Source organism: Oncorhynchus gorbuscha, linkage group LG09 (genome assembly GCF_021184085.1).
Source record: "Oncorhynchus gorbuscha isolate QuinsamMale2020 ecotype Even-year linkage group LG09, OgorEven_v1.0, whole genome shotgun sequence".
NCBI lineage: Eukaryota > Metazoa > Chordata > Actinopteri > Salmoniformes > Salmonidae > Oncorhynchus > Oncorhynchus gorbuscha.
In genome coordinates this window covers 53,684,209-53,702,396 of record NC_060181.1, presented here as the reverse complement: position 1 = coordinate 53,702,396, position 18,188 = coordinate 53,684,209, and the positions used below count along the sequence as shown (strand labels likewise).

Sequence of the window (18,188 nt, the reverse complement as noted above, 5' to 3'; positions counted from 1 at the left end):
CAGAAAGTCTAACGTTGTTTTCTATCATACTACATTTACACATTTTGTCATAAGTGGTGACGTAGAATGGACTATGGTTGGTTGGGAATATGGGGGCAATACAATAGGTCACAACAGTGCTAATATATTTTTGATATGTCCTTATTCTTCCTCTGTTGTGGTGTCTAAAATACCCCAGGTTACCAGGACTGATTATGCACTACTGTATACCCAGGAGGAGAGAGACCACCCTGGGTAAATGGTCGTCACAATGTATAAAAGTCAAGGTAGGGAAACAATTTTTAAAAAGAGTTAGGGAAGAAAAACATTTCATATAGCAGCCGAAGTAGCCAAACATGTCATGATGCATTCATAACAATGAAAAGATCAGTAGAGTACACAATATGCATTTTATTTGGAGCTTAAAAGTGAGTTGCCTAAACACAATACATCACATAGTTATTTTATACATATAAAGTCTATACAGAACATATTCATACCCTTTAAATTATTGCACATTTTGTAGTTTTACAGCCTGATTTCAAGATGGATTAAATTGTTTTCTCTCATCTACACACGCCACCATGCTTGAATATGTGAAGACTGGTACTCAGTGATGTGTTGTATTGAAGACAAAGTTTTTTTTTTGCTATAATATTTGTAGTTTTACTTTAGTGCCTTATTGCAAACAGGTTGCATGTTTTGGAGTATTTTGTATTCTGTAAAGGCTTCTTTCTTTTCACTCTGTCATTTAGGTTAGTATTGTGGAGTAAATATCATTTTTGTTGATCGACTCAGGGACCTTACAAATAACTGTATGTGTGGGGTACAAAGATGAGGCAGTCATTCACAATCAGTCCATGCAACTTATTATGTGCTTAGCAAATTTGTACCACAAAACGTATTTAGGCTTGTCATAACAAAGGGGTTGAATATATTTCAGCTATACATTTTTTATTAATTTGTAAAAATTTTGAAAAACACAATTCTACTTTGAAATGATGGGTTATTGTGTGTAGGCAAGTGACAAAAAAATCTATATTCAATCCATTTTAATCTCAGGCTGTAAAACATGGATCCTGAGTGGCGCAGGGTTCTAGAAGCGTCACTATAGACCTGGGTTCGATCCTGGGCTGTATCGCAAGCGTCCGTGATTGGGAGTCTCATAAGGCAGCGCACAATTGGCCCAGCATTGCCTGGGTTAGGGGAGGGTTTGGTTGAGGTAGGCCATCATTGTAAATAAGAATTTGTTTTTAACAGACTTGCCAGATTAAATCAATTCAAAAATAAACAACAAAAATGTGTGAAAAGTTAAAGGGTGTGAATACTTTCTGAAGGCACTGTAAATATACATTACATTATACAAAAATCATGTGTTGGGGTTAAATTGGAAACCTGCTTATAACTTCCATATAGCCATCCATTAAGTATTTCCTAAATGAGTAATGGCATTTCCCTGAGCTGACTGCATAGCAATATTAATGTTGCGCTTATGTATAACTGAGTTCATAGGTATACTGTACATACAAGAGTTCAGTAATGTGTAAAAAGTCATTAAAAGTGCTTGTTATATACAAAGCTAACATGCTTTTTAATATACTTGTTCATGTGGTTTTAGGGTGAATCTATTCAACGTAGTGACATACAGTTGAGTCATCCCATGTTTGGTCCATATCGGATGTTGGGTACTGTATTTATTGAATATTATCAGAATCCTGTCAATTAAAATGCCCAATTGTGTGCAATCAATTAGCTGAATTTCTCAGAGATCAAATTATATTTCAACAAAATAATGTTTCAGGAACGCTAATGGAATCTGTCACTAACTACAGAACCGAGTTCTGAACAATCTGAGATGGTGGATGTCAATCTTCTTTCTTGTGATTTTTGAGGTGGAACGACACAGTTATGAGTGGAGATCCTGCCTCTACTGTACTTCTGTGATTGATAGCGTATTAGCCAGTCAGACGTCCTTGAAGTTATGTTTGTTGCACACTGATTTTGTGTGTCAGTTGACAGTACATATAGACAGGTTGCCTGACAACGTCAAAATGATGCCTGCGCATTGATGGGGCAGAAGACCATGAGTTGTAATTATTCTGAATGGTCAGATAGCTAGCAACATTGACAAAAAGCTGCCATGTGGGGAATCGTATATGGTTTGTTTCAGCTAGTTGTATCTTGTTCTTGATACCATGTCTTGTTTTGAGGTGCTTAACTTTCTGTATGTCTATGCTAATAAGGCAAAAATTCGCTAGCTAGCTAGCTACCCAATATCTTTAATGATCTATTTGAGAGAAAACAACAAGTGCTTATTGGGCAAAAGTATGTTTTCAATAAACATTCGGAGACTAAATATATTTCACGTTTTTAATAATCCTTTGGAGTTTATAATTGCTTTGCCCCAAAGTTGAGCACGCATCGGTTTTGTTCCTAAACAACCCAACCACATATTGCCCAGCACAGAACCTAGCAAGTCAGTCTGTATTGTTTTGCTAACTGTTAAAGAGATAGTTCACCCAAATGACTAAATTACATATTCTTTACTTTATCCTGTAAGTAAAACCAAGGCATGAATTCTGTCTTACCCTGTCCAAAGACTGCTTACAGGGTAAGGAAATCAATATTTTGTAAATTGAGTAAACTATCTATTTCATAAAACTCCCGAATGAGAGAAGGTCATTGTGGCGTTCTTCCCACGCCATCCGTCTACAATTAAGTTGACAAGATAAGGAGCCATTAGAAATGACAGCACAGTACCTACGTGTGAGCTAACTGGTAAAGCTACTGAAGAGGCTAATGTGTGTCAAGTACAGCAAACCAAGTCCAAGGATGATTATAATTGACTGTAAATCAATAGTTTACAGATTTTAACACTTCGGGTCCTGTGGACAGAAACTCATCAGAAGGAAATGGGCAACTTTCATATGTTGACATAACATGTTTTCACGGGCAGTTCTATTCCTAAAGGTAGGTATAGTGCTTCTGTTTGACCATGAGCCATTGTAATAATGAATCTCCCTGTAGGTTACATGCCTGCTGATTCCCCTCTCTCTCTCTATCTCTCTCCCCTCGATGCTGCTCATTTTGTTCCAGAATTTATTCTGAAATGGAAGAGGAAAACAGGATTAGATGATACATGGGGAAAAATCAACATCTGTGTCACACAAAAAAATGCAATTGTTTCATTATGAAAAACAGCAACATCTCCACCCACTGCTGTTGGGATGAAAGTTAAACTTCAACCTTCCTACTAATAATACAAAAGTACCTCAAATCTTAGCGTTTCAGCCATATGGACAATCAAGGAGTTTCATTGCAATGGCATGAATCATTTGCAATTGGACGATTATGAGCTCAGCAAAATGTTCGAGACACCTGTCGCTCTGCAACTGCCAAGGTGTTGGAATGCAACATAGGGTCAAAGTCATAAACTTCAGTCATTCTTGCTCATAGTGATGTTTCACTGAAGGCTGCATATTTGACGATGGAACCTAGCCCCAAGGTTGTTATTCAAATGACAAAGACTTTTAAACGTTAATTAAGTACATTACAACATTAAACAAGAACAACTAGGGGGAGGTGAGAGATGCTAATGTATTCTAAATCACCCCTTTATGAACTACCAATTACATTTGATGTCTCTTTCCATGGCAATTTAGTCGGTTTCAGGGGAGATTTTTGTTGGAACACATATCGATCAGGTTTAACCTCTGGCTTTAAAGATATACCAATAATGTCATCATGTCAATCATTGGGTCAAAGTGGGGACCTAGAGGACTGAATTAAATGATTACAGCTGTGCATGGGGCCCTTACCTGACCATGATTGGTTCATGGTCAGGTAAGGTTCACCAATCATACATTATTATTAATACTGTGAATCGTTATGCTCTTAGCTAATACACACAACAAATGCTAACCTTACTGTTAATATTTTACTTTGACCTTGGGACCAGCACATTGCAAAGACATATTTAAGGCTACTGCCAGGAGTGATTAAAAAAATCTGAAAAACATGTCACATACTTCCTGGATTCCTCTCAGGACAATGTAACATATACAGAAAAAGCGATGCAGAAGGCAGAAGTCACACTTCACGTAAACTTCACTTTCCTGCACACAACTAAAAAAGTTCTGACAGACAAACGTGGTGAGAAAGTAAGATGTATCGGACCTCGGGCTATTGCCGAATTCCTAACCTTACAGCAAACTACAGCCTCTTCTGATGCTTGTGAAATAACAGGACATGTAGCAGAAAGCAGTACACAGGTGCAGTTCTGGGATAGTGTATAACAGTGTATACGACAGTGCAATCTATCAGTCAGGTCTTGACTTTGACCTGCTGTACGGCTCCTTACAGTCAAGCGCAGTCTCAAATTTCAATGATGAAATACGAATCACTATAACGTCTAACATTCTTTTCCAAATGGTCAAAGTGCTTTACACTTAGAACATTATTTTGATTGGTAGTTCAATTAAGTTACCTAAAATAGATAAAAGTACTGTCATCAATATATTTGTACCTTCATCAATATATGTGTTGATGTTCCAGTCAGTCTACATTACTTACTTACTTTTACAGTGACACACAGGAATACACTAGACTATATTTATGGTCATTCTGTCCTCCTGTCTGTTATCATTCCTCCTGGGAACATCCAGTGAAGGTGGAGAGTTAGAGGACGCACTTGACAAATAGCTTAGACCTGTGGGGTGGTATAGTAATGGGTTTAATCAATACTCTCATGAACCTGACAGAGAAATCAGGGTGGCCCCAGTCTTTGACTATAAGTGTGGCATCCACAGGACACTGTTAAATGACTCATCATACTCCAATTTGTCAAGGGAATTGAAGATAAATAATCAAGAGCTTTATCGTGGTCGAGTGCAACCAGGAAACAATATAATACTTTTGGAAGTGAATTGATAGTGACCCACTTGTTTTTATTAGTTTTATAGTTGCTATTCTCAAAATTGACCTGAGGAAGAGTAGCTGCTGCTGCTTTAGAAACTGTCATGCAGGTGAATGAGGACCCAAAAGCGACTTGGCGAAAACAGAGTCTTTAATCCAGTAAAGTAATTCTACAAACATAAGACATAATTCCACTCGTAATGACGAGAACAGACTGGAGACTCGATCAAGAACTGCAGGTTGCCTCGGGAAGGCACTTGAACCTAGCAGACTCAGACACCTGCTCTCCACGCAGCATCTGAGGGAAACACGACACGACAGGGCGATACACAGACACAGCACGGTGAACAATAGACAAGGATCCGACAGGGCAGGAACGGAAAACAAGGAGAGAAATAGGGACTCTAATCAGGGAAAAGAATAGGGAACAGGTGTGGGAAGACTAAATGATTGATTAGGGGAATAGGAACAGCTGGGAGCAGGAACGGAACGATAGAGAGAAGAGAGAGAGGAAGGGAGAGAGAAAAAGGGGAACGAACCTAAAAAGACCAGCAGGGGGAAAATGAACAGAGGGAAAAGCCAAAATGACAAGACAATCTAAGACAAAACATGACAGAAACAGCTAATGGGGATCCTAATAAAATACTATACTAAAAAATCGCACCTATTTCATGACAGATTTAATGCATTGAGATATTTAATGCAGAACTTCCTTGAGAATGAATTCCATCTTATTTGATATCCACCAACACCAAAAACATTGACAGGATGCACTCTTTAACAATAGAAGCGCAGAGGCAGTCATTTTGACTGCATGGGGATTTAAGATGGAAATATCTGTGCCATTTTTTAAGTCATGGCCCCCTCTGTCCTTGACTTTTCCTTAGTAGTGTAGGTCTATTTAACACACTTACAGTATGTTAGAATTTTGATATCACAAACAGAATTGGTGTTATAAGCAGTTTTAAGAGGATGTCATTTTTTTCAGTGGAACGCCAAAAAGTTACATTTTCAAATCCTACTATAGAGTCACATGCAGTTAAGGGTAAAATACAGGAAACTATCTAAGTTTACCAGTAAACTACCAGAATTTTGGTAACGTTCAATGATTTTACGTAATTTATCACAAGACATCTAGTGGCCCTTTTCTGTACTTCAGATTTTGACCAGTGACTGTAATTATCTCTGGCCCACTGTATGGCAATTTTAACATATGAAATAATCAATTCAATTTAATGACCTAGCTGTAAAACATTATCCTTAATGTAAACCAATTTTCTCTTTTACTATATGGTCTACCACGAGAAACTCATTGACAATATGAACACAGATGTAAAAAAAAGGAACATTATATATGAATTACTTGTTGTTTTAGTTATTCAAGTTTAAATTAATTACCTATATTAACAAAGTTTCTGGGGCCTCCGGGGTGGCGCAGTGGTTAAGGGTGCTGTACTGCAGCGGCAGCTGTGCCACCAGAGACTCTGGGTTCGAGATTCTGGTAACGTTGGTAAATTACCGGTAGCTTTGCAACCCTACATGGAGGATTTCGATATAGTATCAGAAACCCTTACCTTTGCCAAATAACTCTCCAAATGGAAGAGATTAGCTCTTTTCAAGATATCACATTTTCCAAGAATAACATGAGCATGTGGCAGCTGATAGTCTACAGTAACATAAACCAATGGAAATTATATTGTGTTCATTGAAATAGTTTTTGTTTCTGTATTCTAATGTTACCCAAGACTGGGATATTCATAAACACAACCAAATTATTATGTTTCCAATGGCATATATGAAATGCATTTATTAGACTGTTAGAATGTTACAGTCAAAATGGATGCTCATCGTGATAGTAAGGGGGATAGCCGTAGGAATACACTTCCATTATCAACCATGACTCACACACTTCAGCAGGCCTTTTATTCATGGCTTGCTAATGGCTTCAGAGCACATTATCCTACATGTAACTGTAAAAGCATTGGTTTCATGCATGTTATCATTAGAAGCCTCCTCCCAGTGTTTTATTCACTATTCACTTCTTTAGCACACTCTGCCAACCCGGATGTCCTAGCCATGTCTGAATCCTGGCTTAGGAAATCCTGAAATTTCCATCCCTAACTATAACATTTTCCGACAAGATAAAACAAAGCGCGCAGAGTTGCAATCTACTGCAGAGATAGCCTGCATAGTTCTGTCATACTATCCAGGTCTGTGCCCAAACAATTTGAGCTTATTCTTTTATAAAGTTATTTTATAAAATTCCAGAAACAAGTCTCTCACCGTTGCAGCTTGTTATAGACCCCCTTCAGCCCCCAGCTGTGCCCTGGACACCATATGTGAATTCATCGCCCCCCATGTATCTTCAGAGTTCATACTGTTAAGTACCCTAAACTGGGACTTGCTTAACACCCCGGCCGTCCTACAATCTAAGCTACATGCCAAGCTACAAATAATCAAGGAATCAACCAGGTAAAACCCAAAATAAGTAACCATGGGCACCCCCTTAGATATCATCCTGACCAACTTGCTCTCTAAATACACCTCCGCTGTCTTCAACCAGGATCTCAGCGATCACTGCCTCATTGCCTGCGTGCATAAATGATCCGCGGTCAAACGGTTACACCTCATCACTGTCAAACGCTCCCTAAAACACTTCAGCGAACAGGCCTTTCTAACCGACCTGGCCCTGGTATCCTGGAAGGATATTGACCTCATCCCGTCAGTAGAGGATGCCTGATTGCTCTTCAAAAGTGCTTTCCTCTCCATCTTAAATAAGCATGCCCCATTCAAAAACGGTGGAACTAAGAACAGATATAGCCCTTGGTTCACCCCAGACTTACCTGTCCTTGACCAGCACAAAAACATCCTGTGGCATTCTTCATTAGCATCGAATAGCCCCCGCGATATGCAACTCTTCAGGGAAGTCAGGAACCAATATACTCAGTCAGGTAGCAAAGAAAAGGCTAGATTTTTTAAACAGAAATTTGCTTCCTGTAGCACTAATTCCCAAAAGTTTTAGGACACTAAAGTCCATGGAGAATAAGAGCACCTCCTCCCAGCTGCCCACTGCACAGAGGATAGGAAACACTGTAAACACTGATAAATATACGATAATTGATCATTTCAAATAAGCATTTTCCACGGCTGGCCATGCTTTCCACCCGGCTACCCCTACCCTGGCCAAAACCTCAGCACCCCCTGCAGCAACTCCCTCCCCCCACCCCACTTCTCCTTCACCCAAATCCAGACAGCCGATGTTCTGAAAGAGCTGCAAAATCTGGATCCCTACAAGTCAGCTGCGCTAGACAATCTGGACCGTCTCTTTCTAAAATGTTGCAACCCCTATAACTAACCTATTCAACCTTTCTTTCATATCGTCTGAGTTCCCCAAAGATTGGAAAGCTGCTGCGGTCATCTTCCTCTTCAAAGGGGAGACACCTTAGACCCAATCTGTTATAGACCTATATACATCCTGCCCTGCCTTCCTAAAATCTTTGAAAACCAAGTTAATAAACTGATCACCAACCATTGAATCGTACCTTCTCCACTTTGCAATCTGGTTTTCGAACTGGTCATGGGTGCACCTCAGCCACCCTCAAGGTCCTAAACGATATTAACCGCCATTGATAAAAGACAGTACTGTGCAGTCGTCTTCATTGACCTGGCCAAGGCTTTTTGTCGACAGACTCAATAGCCTTGGCTTCTCAAATGACTGCCTCGCCTGGTTTACCAACTACTTCTCAGATAGAGTTCAGTGTGTCAAACCGACCTGTTGTCCCGACCTCTGGCAGTCTCTATGGGGGTGCTACAGGGCTCAATTCTCTGGCCAACTATTTTCTCTGTATATATCAATGATGCGCTCTTGCTGCTGGTGATTCTCTGATCCACCTCTACGCAGACGACACCATTCTGTATACAACTGGTCCTTCTTGGACACTGTGCTAACAAACCTCCAGACGAGCTTCAATGCCATACAACACTCCTTCCGTGGCCTCCCAACTGCTTTTAAATGCTAGTAAAACTAAGTGTATGCTCTTCAACCGATTGCTGCCCGCACCCTCCCGCCCGACTAACATAACGAATCTTGATGGTTCTGACCTAGAATATGTGGACAACTGCAAATACCTAGGTGTCGGGCTAGACTAAACTCTCCTTCCAGACTCACATTAAGTATCTCCAATCCAAAATTAAATCCAGAATCGGCTTCCTATTTCGCAACAAAGCCTCCTTCACTCATGCCGCCAAACATACCCACATAAAACCGACTATCCTACGATCCTTGACTTTATCACCAAAGGCCTGTCATGTTTTGTCTTATATTGTCTTGTCATTATGCTTTCCCTTCTGTTCGTTTCCCCCTGCTGGTCTTATTAGGTTCGTTCCCTTTTTCTATCCCTCTCTCTCCCCCTCCCTCTCTCTCCTCTCTCTATCGTTCCGTTCCTGCTCCCAGCTGTTCCTCATTCTCCTACTCACTCATTTAGTCTTTTCACACCTGTCCCCTATTTTGTCCTCTGATTAGAGTCCCTATTTCTCCCCTTGTTTTCCGCTTCTGTCCTTGTCGGATCCTTATATGATGTTCGCTGTGCTGTGTCATTGTCTCGCCCTGTCGTGTCTTGTCTCCTTCAGATGCTGCGTGTGAGCAGGTGTCTAAGTCTGCTACGGTCGGTGCCTTCCCGAGGCAACCTGCAGTCAATGGTCGAGTCTCCAGTCTGTCCTCGTCACTACGAGTGGATTTAAGTTTTTTCATGTTTTGTTTTCGTCTTTTATTGTCCAGGAGTATTGCTTTTGCCTTTTATTGGAATAAAGACTCTGTTTTCACCAAGTCGCTTTTGGGTCCTCATTCACCTGCATAACAAGGCCCATATACTACCTACCACTGCGATCTCTATGCTCTCATTGCTGCCAATGACTGGAACGAATTGCAAAAATCTTTGAAGCTGAAGTCTTATATCTCCCTCTCTATCTTTAAGCATCAGCTGTCAGAGCAGCTTACCGATCACTGTACCTGTACACAGCCACTCTGTAAATTGCACACCTGTCTACCTCATCCCCATATTGCTCTTTGCACCCCAGTATTTCTACTTGCACATCATCATCTGCACATATATCACTCCAGTATTAATGCTACATTGTAATGATTTTCGCCTCTATGACCTATTTATTGCCTACCTCCCTACATTTGCACACACTGTACATATATCTTTCTATTTGTAATTTATTTTGTGTTATTGACTGTACGTTTGTTTATGTATAACTGTGTTGTTGTTTTTGTTGCACTGCAATGCTTTATCTTGGCCAGGTCGCAGTTGTAAATGAGAACTTGTTCTCAACTGGCCTACCTGGTTAAATAAAGGTGAAATAAATCAAATTTAAATGAAATAAATATTTGTACATTTGCTGTGTAATTGTATATTTTTACTAGTTCCACAGAACCAGTCTTCTTTCATATTTACTCCTGTAAGTGCAGGCCGATGGTTGATCAACTACCGATGATTTTAGAAAATGTATTCTATTCTGAAAATGACTTGTGTGCATTCCTTGATTGCTATAATCAATTCATTGGATATAAAACAACTAACTGTTCTAACAGCAAACTGGATTTTTACTGCTCTCTATGTTGGCAGGGCTGGTCTTTGATTTGAAATGGCTCAATATCATTATTTCCATTCCACCTACCAATAAAAACAAATAAGAATGTTTTCAAAAACAACTCACTGCTGATGGTTTCTTAGCAGTTGTCCTTGTCAGTCTTCATGATCATGTCATTCTAACTGCTGAAAAAAGAAGAGAGAGCAAGGTTTTGTTCAAGTTGTATGGTCAATACATACATTTTGTAGTATTTTACCCCCTTTTTAAATCTTGTCCCATCGCTACAACTCCCCAACGGGCTCAGGAGAGGCAAAAATCGAGTCATGTGTCCTCCGAAACATGACGCGCCAAACATAACACCCGCCCACTTAACCTGGAAGCCAGCTGCACCAATGTGGCGGAGGAAACACCGTTCAACTGACAACCAGGATCAGCCTGCAGGCACCACAAGAAGTCGCTAGAGCACGATGAGCCAAGAAAAGCTCCCCCGGCCAAACCCTCCCCTAACCCAGATAAGGCTGGGCCAATTGTGCGCCGCCCTATGGGACTCACGGTCACTGCCAGTTGTGACACAGCCTGAGATCCAACCCAGGTCTGTAGTGGCGATGCAGTGCTTTAGACCACTGTGCCACTAGGGAGGCCCTGGTCATTACATTCTAAGTATTCTATGACAGCAATATAACAGCAGTGTCAAGTTGATTTGCTCTTACACCCTCAGGGTAACAATATCTGCAATGCAGACGGATGTGTAGGGGGCAACATTCTCTCCATGTATAAAAAGTCACATTTTATTAAACATACAATAATATTACATCCATTCCCAGTAGTTCCTAATTTTTTGGCAGCACCTCCTCTCCAGTTGTTAGATCACAACATGTTTTTCCCGTACTTATTGCCTTCAAAAATGATGTTGTTTCCATGATACTGCATGATACTTGATACTGAGTGTATGTAGTTTCCATGATACTGAGTGTCATCCCATACAAAGTGAACCTCATCCAGAAAATAAGCAATTAAGGGATTGTTCTATTGCTTTGCAAACAGTACCAGGAGAACATTACAGTTGTAATAGAAAACATCCAGAGCATAGAGCCTTTTTCACTGAATCTGGTGTTCAGTAATTAACAGAAGTCCCATCCTTATGGCATTATCTGGGCATCACTTAACACTGGCCATTTTTTCTCTTTTTCTCTTGACACTACACCCCATCTCAGAAATTGTGCCAAACAAACAATTAACTCTCTGTGCATCACTATACCAGGTTTCCATCCAACCGTTTTTATCAGAGTTAAGTACATATCAGATAAAAAACAGGTCTGATAAGTGAGAAATGTTGGTGGAAACACTTTTATGCCCAAATATTGTTATAATAACCATCAAATTGAAGTAAACTTGGAGACTTGGGAAATCATGCAGTTTATTCGGCTACAGATTAAATTAACTTCACATTGTGGTGAAATTGCACAGTGATCTTAATGCTTCTTTCCTGTAAACATTGAGTGTCTGATTCTGGTGACAAGATCATCAATGTTTGGCTGCCTTTGGACAAATACAAATAATCTCTCTCTTTTGTCCATAATATTCTCCTAATAATCTCATAATTTTAGGGCGGCAGGTATCCGAGTGGTTAAAGCATTGGGCCAGTAACCGAAAGGATGCTAGATTGAATCCCCGAGCTGACAAGGTAAACATCTACCGTTCTGCCACTGAACAAGGCAGTTAACCCACTGTTCCTCGGCTGTCATTATAAATAATAATTTGGTTTTATTAAAAAAGCATAGGCTATAGGCCTAACCACACTGTGTCTCAAATCAAATGAAATGTTATTTGTCACATACACATGGTTAGTAGATGTTAATGTGAGTGTAGCGAAATGCTTGTGCTTCTAGTTCCGACAATGCCGTAATAACCAACGAGTAATCTAACCTAACAATTTCACAACAGCTACCTTATACACACAAGTGTAAAGGGATGAAGAATATGTACATAAAGATATATGAATGAGTGATGGTGCAGAACGGCATAGGCAAGATGCAGAGGGTGTCGAGTACAGTATATACATATGAGATGATAATGTAGGGTATGTAAACATTATATTAAGTGGCATTGTTTAAAGTGGCTAGTGATACATGTATTACATAAAGATGGCAAGATTCAGTGGGTGGTATAGAGTACAGTATATACATTTGAGATGAGTAATGTAGGGTATGTAGACATTATATTAAGTGGCATTGTTTAAAGTGGCTAGTGATACATTTGTCACATGTATGGCAGCAGCCACTCAATGTTAGTGGTGGCTGTTTAACAGTCTGATGGCATTGAGATAGAAGCTGTTTTTCAGTCTCTCGGTCCCTGCTTTGATGCACCTGTACTGACCTCGCCTTCTGGATGATAGCGGGGTGAACAGGCAGTGGCTTGGGTGGTTGTTGTCCTTGATGACCTTTATGGCCTTCCTGTGACATCGGGTGGTGTAGGTGTCCTGGAGGGCAGGTAGTTGGCCAGCGGTGATGCGTTGTGCAGACCTCACTACCCTCTGCAGAGCCTTACGGTTCTAGGCAGAGCAGTTGCCATACCAGGCGGTGATACAGCCTGACAGGATGCTCTTTATTGTGCATTTGTAAAGGTTTGCTTTTGGTGACAAGCCAAAATTCTTCAGCCTCCTGCAGTTGAAGACGCGCTGCTGCGCCTTCTTCACCATGCTGTCTGTGTGGGTGGACCAATTCAGTTTGTCTGTGATGTGTACGCCGAGGAACTTAACTTTCTACCCTCTCCACCACTGTCCCATCGATGTGGATAGGGGGGTTCTCCCTCTGCTGTTTCCTGAAGTCCACAATCATCTACTTTGTTTTGTTGACGTCGAGTGTGAGGTTATTTTCCTGACACCACCCTCCGAGGGCCCTCACCTTCTCCCTGTAGGCCGCCTCGTCGTTGTTGCTTATCAAGCCTACCACTGTAGTGTCGTCTGCAAACTTGATGATTGAGTGGGAGGCGCGGATGACCACGCAGTCGTGGGTGAACAGGGAGTACAGGAGAGGGCTCAGAACGCACCCTTGTGGCACCCCAGTGTTGAGGATCAGCGGGGTGGAGATGTTGTTACCTTCCCTCACCACCTGGGGGGCGGCCCGCCAGGAAGTCTAGTACCCAGTTGCACAGGGCGGGGTCGAGACCCAGGGTCTTGCGCTTGATAACGAGTTTTGAGGGTACTATGGTGTTAAATGCTGAGCTGTAGTCGATGAACAGCATTCTCACATAGGTATTCCTCTTGTCCAGATGGGTTAGGGCCGTGTGGTTGCGATTGCGTTGTCTGTGGACCTATTGGGGCGGTAAGCGAGTGTAAACCGATTGGAAATGTAAAACAACGGGGATAAATTACGGCTGTCAGTCTCCCACCAGCAGATTCAACAAGCGAACGAACAGCAAACAAATTGCAGACCATCAATTGGTGTGATGTTTTTTCTCCTTAAATCTCAACAGTAAGTTGAGACCGCGACTGAGTTCCCGATGACCAGACAGATGTATCTCTGGACAAGTGGTCTTTTGACTTTACCTGAAGCTAGTCTGGGCAGCTTGCTCTGGGTATCACACACACTGGCACAGGTCACAAGGGGCTCAGACAGGGATTGGACAGGCTGAAGGAAGGCCAAAGTGGGATAAGGCACTGATTGGACAAGGGTCACAGTGGTGTCGGATAACGAGGAGTTGTCCAGGCCTGGTTGGCTGCAGAGATGGTCTTTTGAGCCAGATGGTACTCTCCACCGGGGTAATGGGGAGGGTGACACCTCCTCACTAGAGGAACTGGGAGCACTGGGAGGACTGAGGGAGTTTTGGGCCGATGTGGACATGGGAAGGAGGTGGAGGATGGAGGAGAACAAGGAGGAGGAATCAAGGAGGGGGAATGTTCCAATGCCGCTGTCCAACGTTCGCATCTTGCAGCCGGAGCCTGAGGTACAAGGAAAAAACATGATGGGGCTTGGAGATGCAGGAGTTACACACAACAAATGGAACAATCTAAACAGAATTACATGTTTTCATATAATTAATTAAGTAGGTATCATCCAATCACACCGCAAAAATCATTGTCTTGTGTCATTTGTGCCCTCTGAATAATGATAACTACCTCATGTTATGACTAGTTTAACAACCAAATCTATGAATTAATGGGTTTATAATAGCATTGGTAATATGTCTCCACAACATGAAATGCAACATTATCCTCAACATGATCAATTTTAATGAATTATTTTCTCTCCAGCCTGGTTTGATTGTCTGTTCTCTCCTTGTCCCCTGTCCTATCTCGGCCACATTATGTTCTGCATGAGGGAGTCTTAACCAGCTGCGACTGGCTGTCACCCAGGCCGCCTTGTGGTAATTTCAGTGCAACAGATGGTCTGTTTTTTTCGTTCTACGGCACTCGGCAAAGGTCCTTTCTAAGAGCCAAGCCAGATGGATGGTAGTTACGTAAAATCGAATTACATTTAACTGTGATGCTGGCTAATGATTCCGCGCTAATTAGCGCATGATACCATGGTTGTCACCATAGAGAATGGGCTTCACCCAAACAGAGAGGAATCATGGTGGATAAAGCTTAGGGAAAATGTGGCACTTCTGAGAACAATTGAGATTGTGATTTAGTGGCAGTGTGTCAAATCAAGTGCATTTATGATATTGTACAGTTGGTGACAAAGCGATTGCTAATGCCATCAAGCAATATTGAATACGTATCTATTAAACTCTAATACAACTGTACACTTCATGTAGTATGCTGGGCAACACAATATTTGAATATTTAATGTATGCAATAGTTAAAGTACAGTAATGACAACTCTGTCATTTTGCATTGTCACACTGCATTCTTTCACATGCACCTCCTGGCACAGACAAACACAGCTCAGAACAACATACAGTATATTAAAATCAAACCAACAAGGACCCTGTCTCCTTGTCATGCTGGCATGATTTTCGACCTAATAGCCAGTAGACTTCTTTAGTAACAGAAAATAAAATACTGGTTCCTCTTCAGCAATCCAGAGAAACAGGTGGGCTGCTAACTGACAACTTCACTGATAATTGGGTGTCTTCAGTCAGTATGTGTTTTAATTATACAGTCAGAGACAACATTCCCTAGCTTCAAGAGGTTAATGCGAGTGTAGCGAAATGCTTGTGCTTCTAGTTCCGACAATGCAGTAATAACCAACGAGTAATCTAACCTAACAATTTCACAACAGCTACCTTATACACACAAGTGTAAAGGGATGAAGGATATGTACATAAAGATATATGAATGAGTGATGGTATAGAACAGCATAGGCAAGACGTAGTAGATGGTATCGAGTACATTATATACATATGAGATGAGTAATGTAGGGTATGTAAACATTATATTAAGTTGCATTGTTTAAAGTGGCTAGTGATACATGTATTACATAAAGATGGCAAGATTCAGTGGGTGGTATAGAGTACAGTATATACATTTGAGATGAGTAATGTAGGGTATGTAGACATTATATTAAGTGGCATTGTTTAAAGTGCCTAGTGATACATTTTTCACATGTATGGCAGCAGCCACTCAATGTTGGTGGTGGCTGTTTAACAGTCTGATGGCCTTGAGATATAAGTTGTTTTTCAGTCTCTCGGTCCCTGCTTTGATGCACCTGTACTGACCTCGCCTTCTGGATGATAGCGGGGTGAACAGGCAGTGGCTCGGGTGGTTGTTGTCCTTGATGATAGTTATCGCCTTCCTGTGATATCGGGTGGTGTAGGTGTCCTGGAGGGCAGGTAGTTTTCCCCCGTTGATGCGTTGTGCAGACCTCACTACCCTCTGGAGAGCCTTACGGTTGTGGGCGGAGCAGTTGCCGTACCGGGCGGTGATACAGCCCGACAGGATGCTCTCGATTGTGCATCTGTAAAAGTTTGTGAGTGTTTTTCGTGATAAGCCAAATTTCTTCAGCCTCCTGAGGTTGAAGAGGTGCTGCTGCGCCTTCTTCACCACGCTGTCTGTGTGGGTGGACCAATTCAGTTTGTCCATGATGTGTACGCCGAGGAACTTAAAACGTTCTACCCTCTCCACAACTGTCCCGTCGATGTGGATAGGGGGGTCCTCCCTCTGCTATTTCCTGAAGTCCACGATCATCTACTTTGTTTTGTTGACGTTGAGTGTGAGGTTAGTTTCCTGACACCACATTCCGAGGGCCCTCACCTTCTCCCTATAGGCCGTCTCGTCGTTGTTGGTTATCAAGCCTACCACTGTAGTGTTGTCTGCAAACTTGATGATTGAGTTGGAGGTGCGCATGGCCACACAGTCGTGGGTGAACAGGGAGCAAAGGAGAGGGCTCAGAACGCACCCTTGTGGAGGATCAGCGGGGTGGAGATGTTGTTACCTACCCTCACCACCTGGGGGGCGGCCCTCCAGGAAGTCCAGTACCTAGTTGCACAGGGCGGGGTCGAGACTCAGGGTCTCGAGCTTGATAACGAGTTTGAAGGGTTCTATGGTGTTACATGCTGAGCTGTAGTCGATGAACAGCATTCTCACATAGGTATTCCTCTTGTCCAGATGGGTTAGGGTGCAGTGTGGTTGCGATTGCGTTGTCTGTGGACCTATTGGGGCGGTAAAGCAAATTGGAGTGGGTCTAGGGTGTCAGGTAGGGTGGAGGTGATATGGTCCTTGACTAGTCTCTCAAAGCACTTCATGATGATGGAAGTGAGTGCTACGGGGTGGTAGTTGTTTAGCTCAGTTACCTTAGCTTTCTTGGGAACAGGAACAATGGTGGCCCTCTTGAAGCATATGGGAACAGCAAACTGGGATAAGGAATGATTGAATATGCCCGTAGACACACCAGCCAGCTGGTCTGCGCATGCTCTGAGTATGCGGCTGGGGATGCCGTCTGTGCCTGCAGCCCTGCGAGGCTTAACACGTTTAAATGTTTTACTCACATTGGCTGCAGTGAAGGAGAGTCCACAGGTTTTGGTAGCGGGCCATGTCAGTGGCACTGTATTGTCCTCAATGCGAGCAAAGTTGTTTAGTCTGTCTGGGAGCAAGACATCCTAATCCGCGGGGCTGGTTTTCTTTTTGTAATCCATGATTGACTGTAGAACCTGCCACATACCTCTTGTGTATGAGCCATTGAATTGCGACTTGTCTCTATACTGACGCTTAGCTTGTTTGATTGCCTTGCGGAGGGAATAGCTGTTTGTATTCGGTCATGCAGTGGTTCGCACGTTCAGTTTCACGAGAATGCTGCCATTAATCCACATTTTCTGGATTGGGAATGTTTTAATAGTTGCTGTGGGTACGACATCGCCAATGCACTTGCTAATGAACTCACTCACCAAATTAGCGTATTCGTCAATGTTGTTTTTTTGACACAATGCGGAACATATGCTAATCCACGTGATCGAAGCAATCTTGAAGCGTGGAATCAGATTGTTCAGACCAGCGTTGAACAGACCTGAGAGCGGGAGCTTCCTGTTTTAGTTTCTGTCTATAGGCTGGAAGCAAATAAATGGAGTCGTGGTCAGCTTTTCCGAAAGAAGGACGGGGGAGGAACTTATATGCATCGTAGAAGTTAGAATAACAATGATCCAAGGTTTTACCAGGCCTGGTAGCACAATCGATATGCTGATACAATTTAGGGAGTCTTGTTTACAGATTAGCCTTGTTAAAATCCCCAGCTACAATGAATGCAGCCTCAGGAAATGTGGTTTCC

General features: G+C 42.1%; 1 protein-coding gene across 4 annotated transcripts in view; it reads right to left on the bottom strand.

The window, feature by feature from the left end:
* Positions 1-112: 112 nt before the first annotated feature.
* The window catches only part of LOC124043763 (nck-associated protein 5-like), a 135,335-nt gene continuing 117,259 nt past the window's right edge, over positions 113-18,188 (bottom strand). For 2 of the 4 annotated variants that reach the window (XM_046362697.1, XM_046362696.1), the window contains one exon: positions 13,710-14,425. In XM_046362697.1, the coding sequence (XP_046218653.1) occupies positions 13,953-14,425 (473 nt within the window). In that variant the 3' untranslated portion in view covers positions 13,710-13,952. Of the gene's footprint in view, positions 3,084-10,611; positions 10,671-13,709; positions 14,426-18,188 lie in introns of those variants that run through there. The other 2 variants (XM_046362699.1, XM_046362698.1) reach the window with 2 other exon arrangements.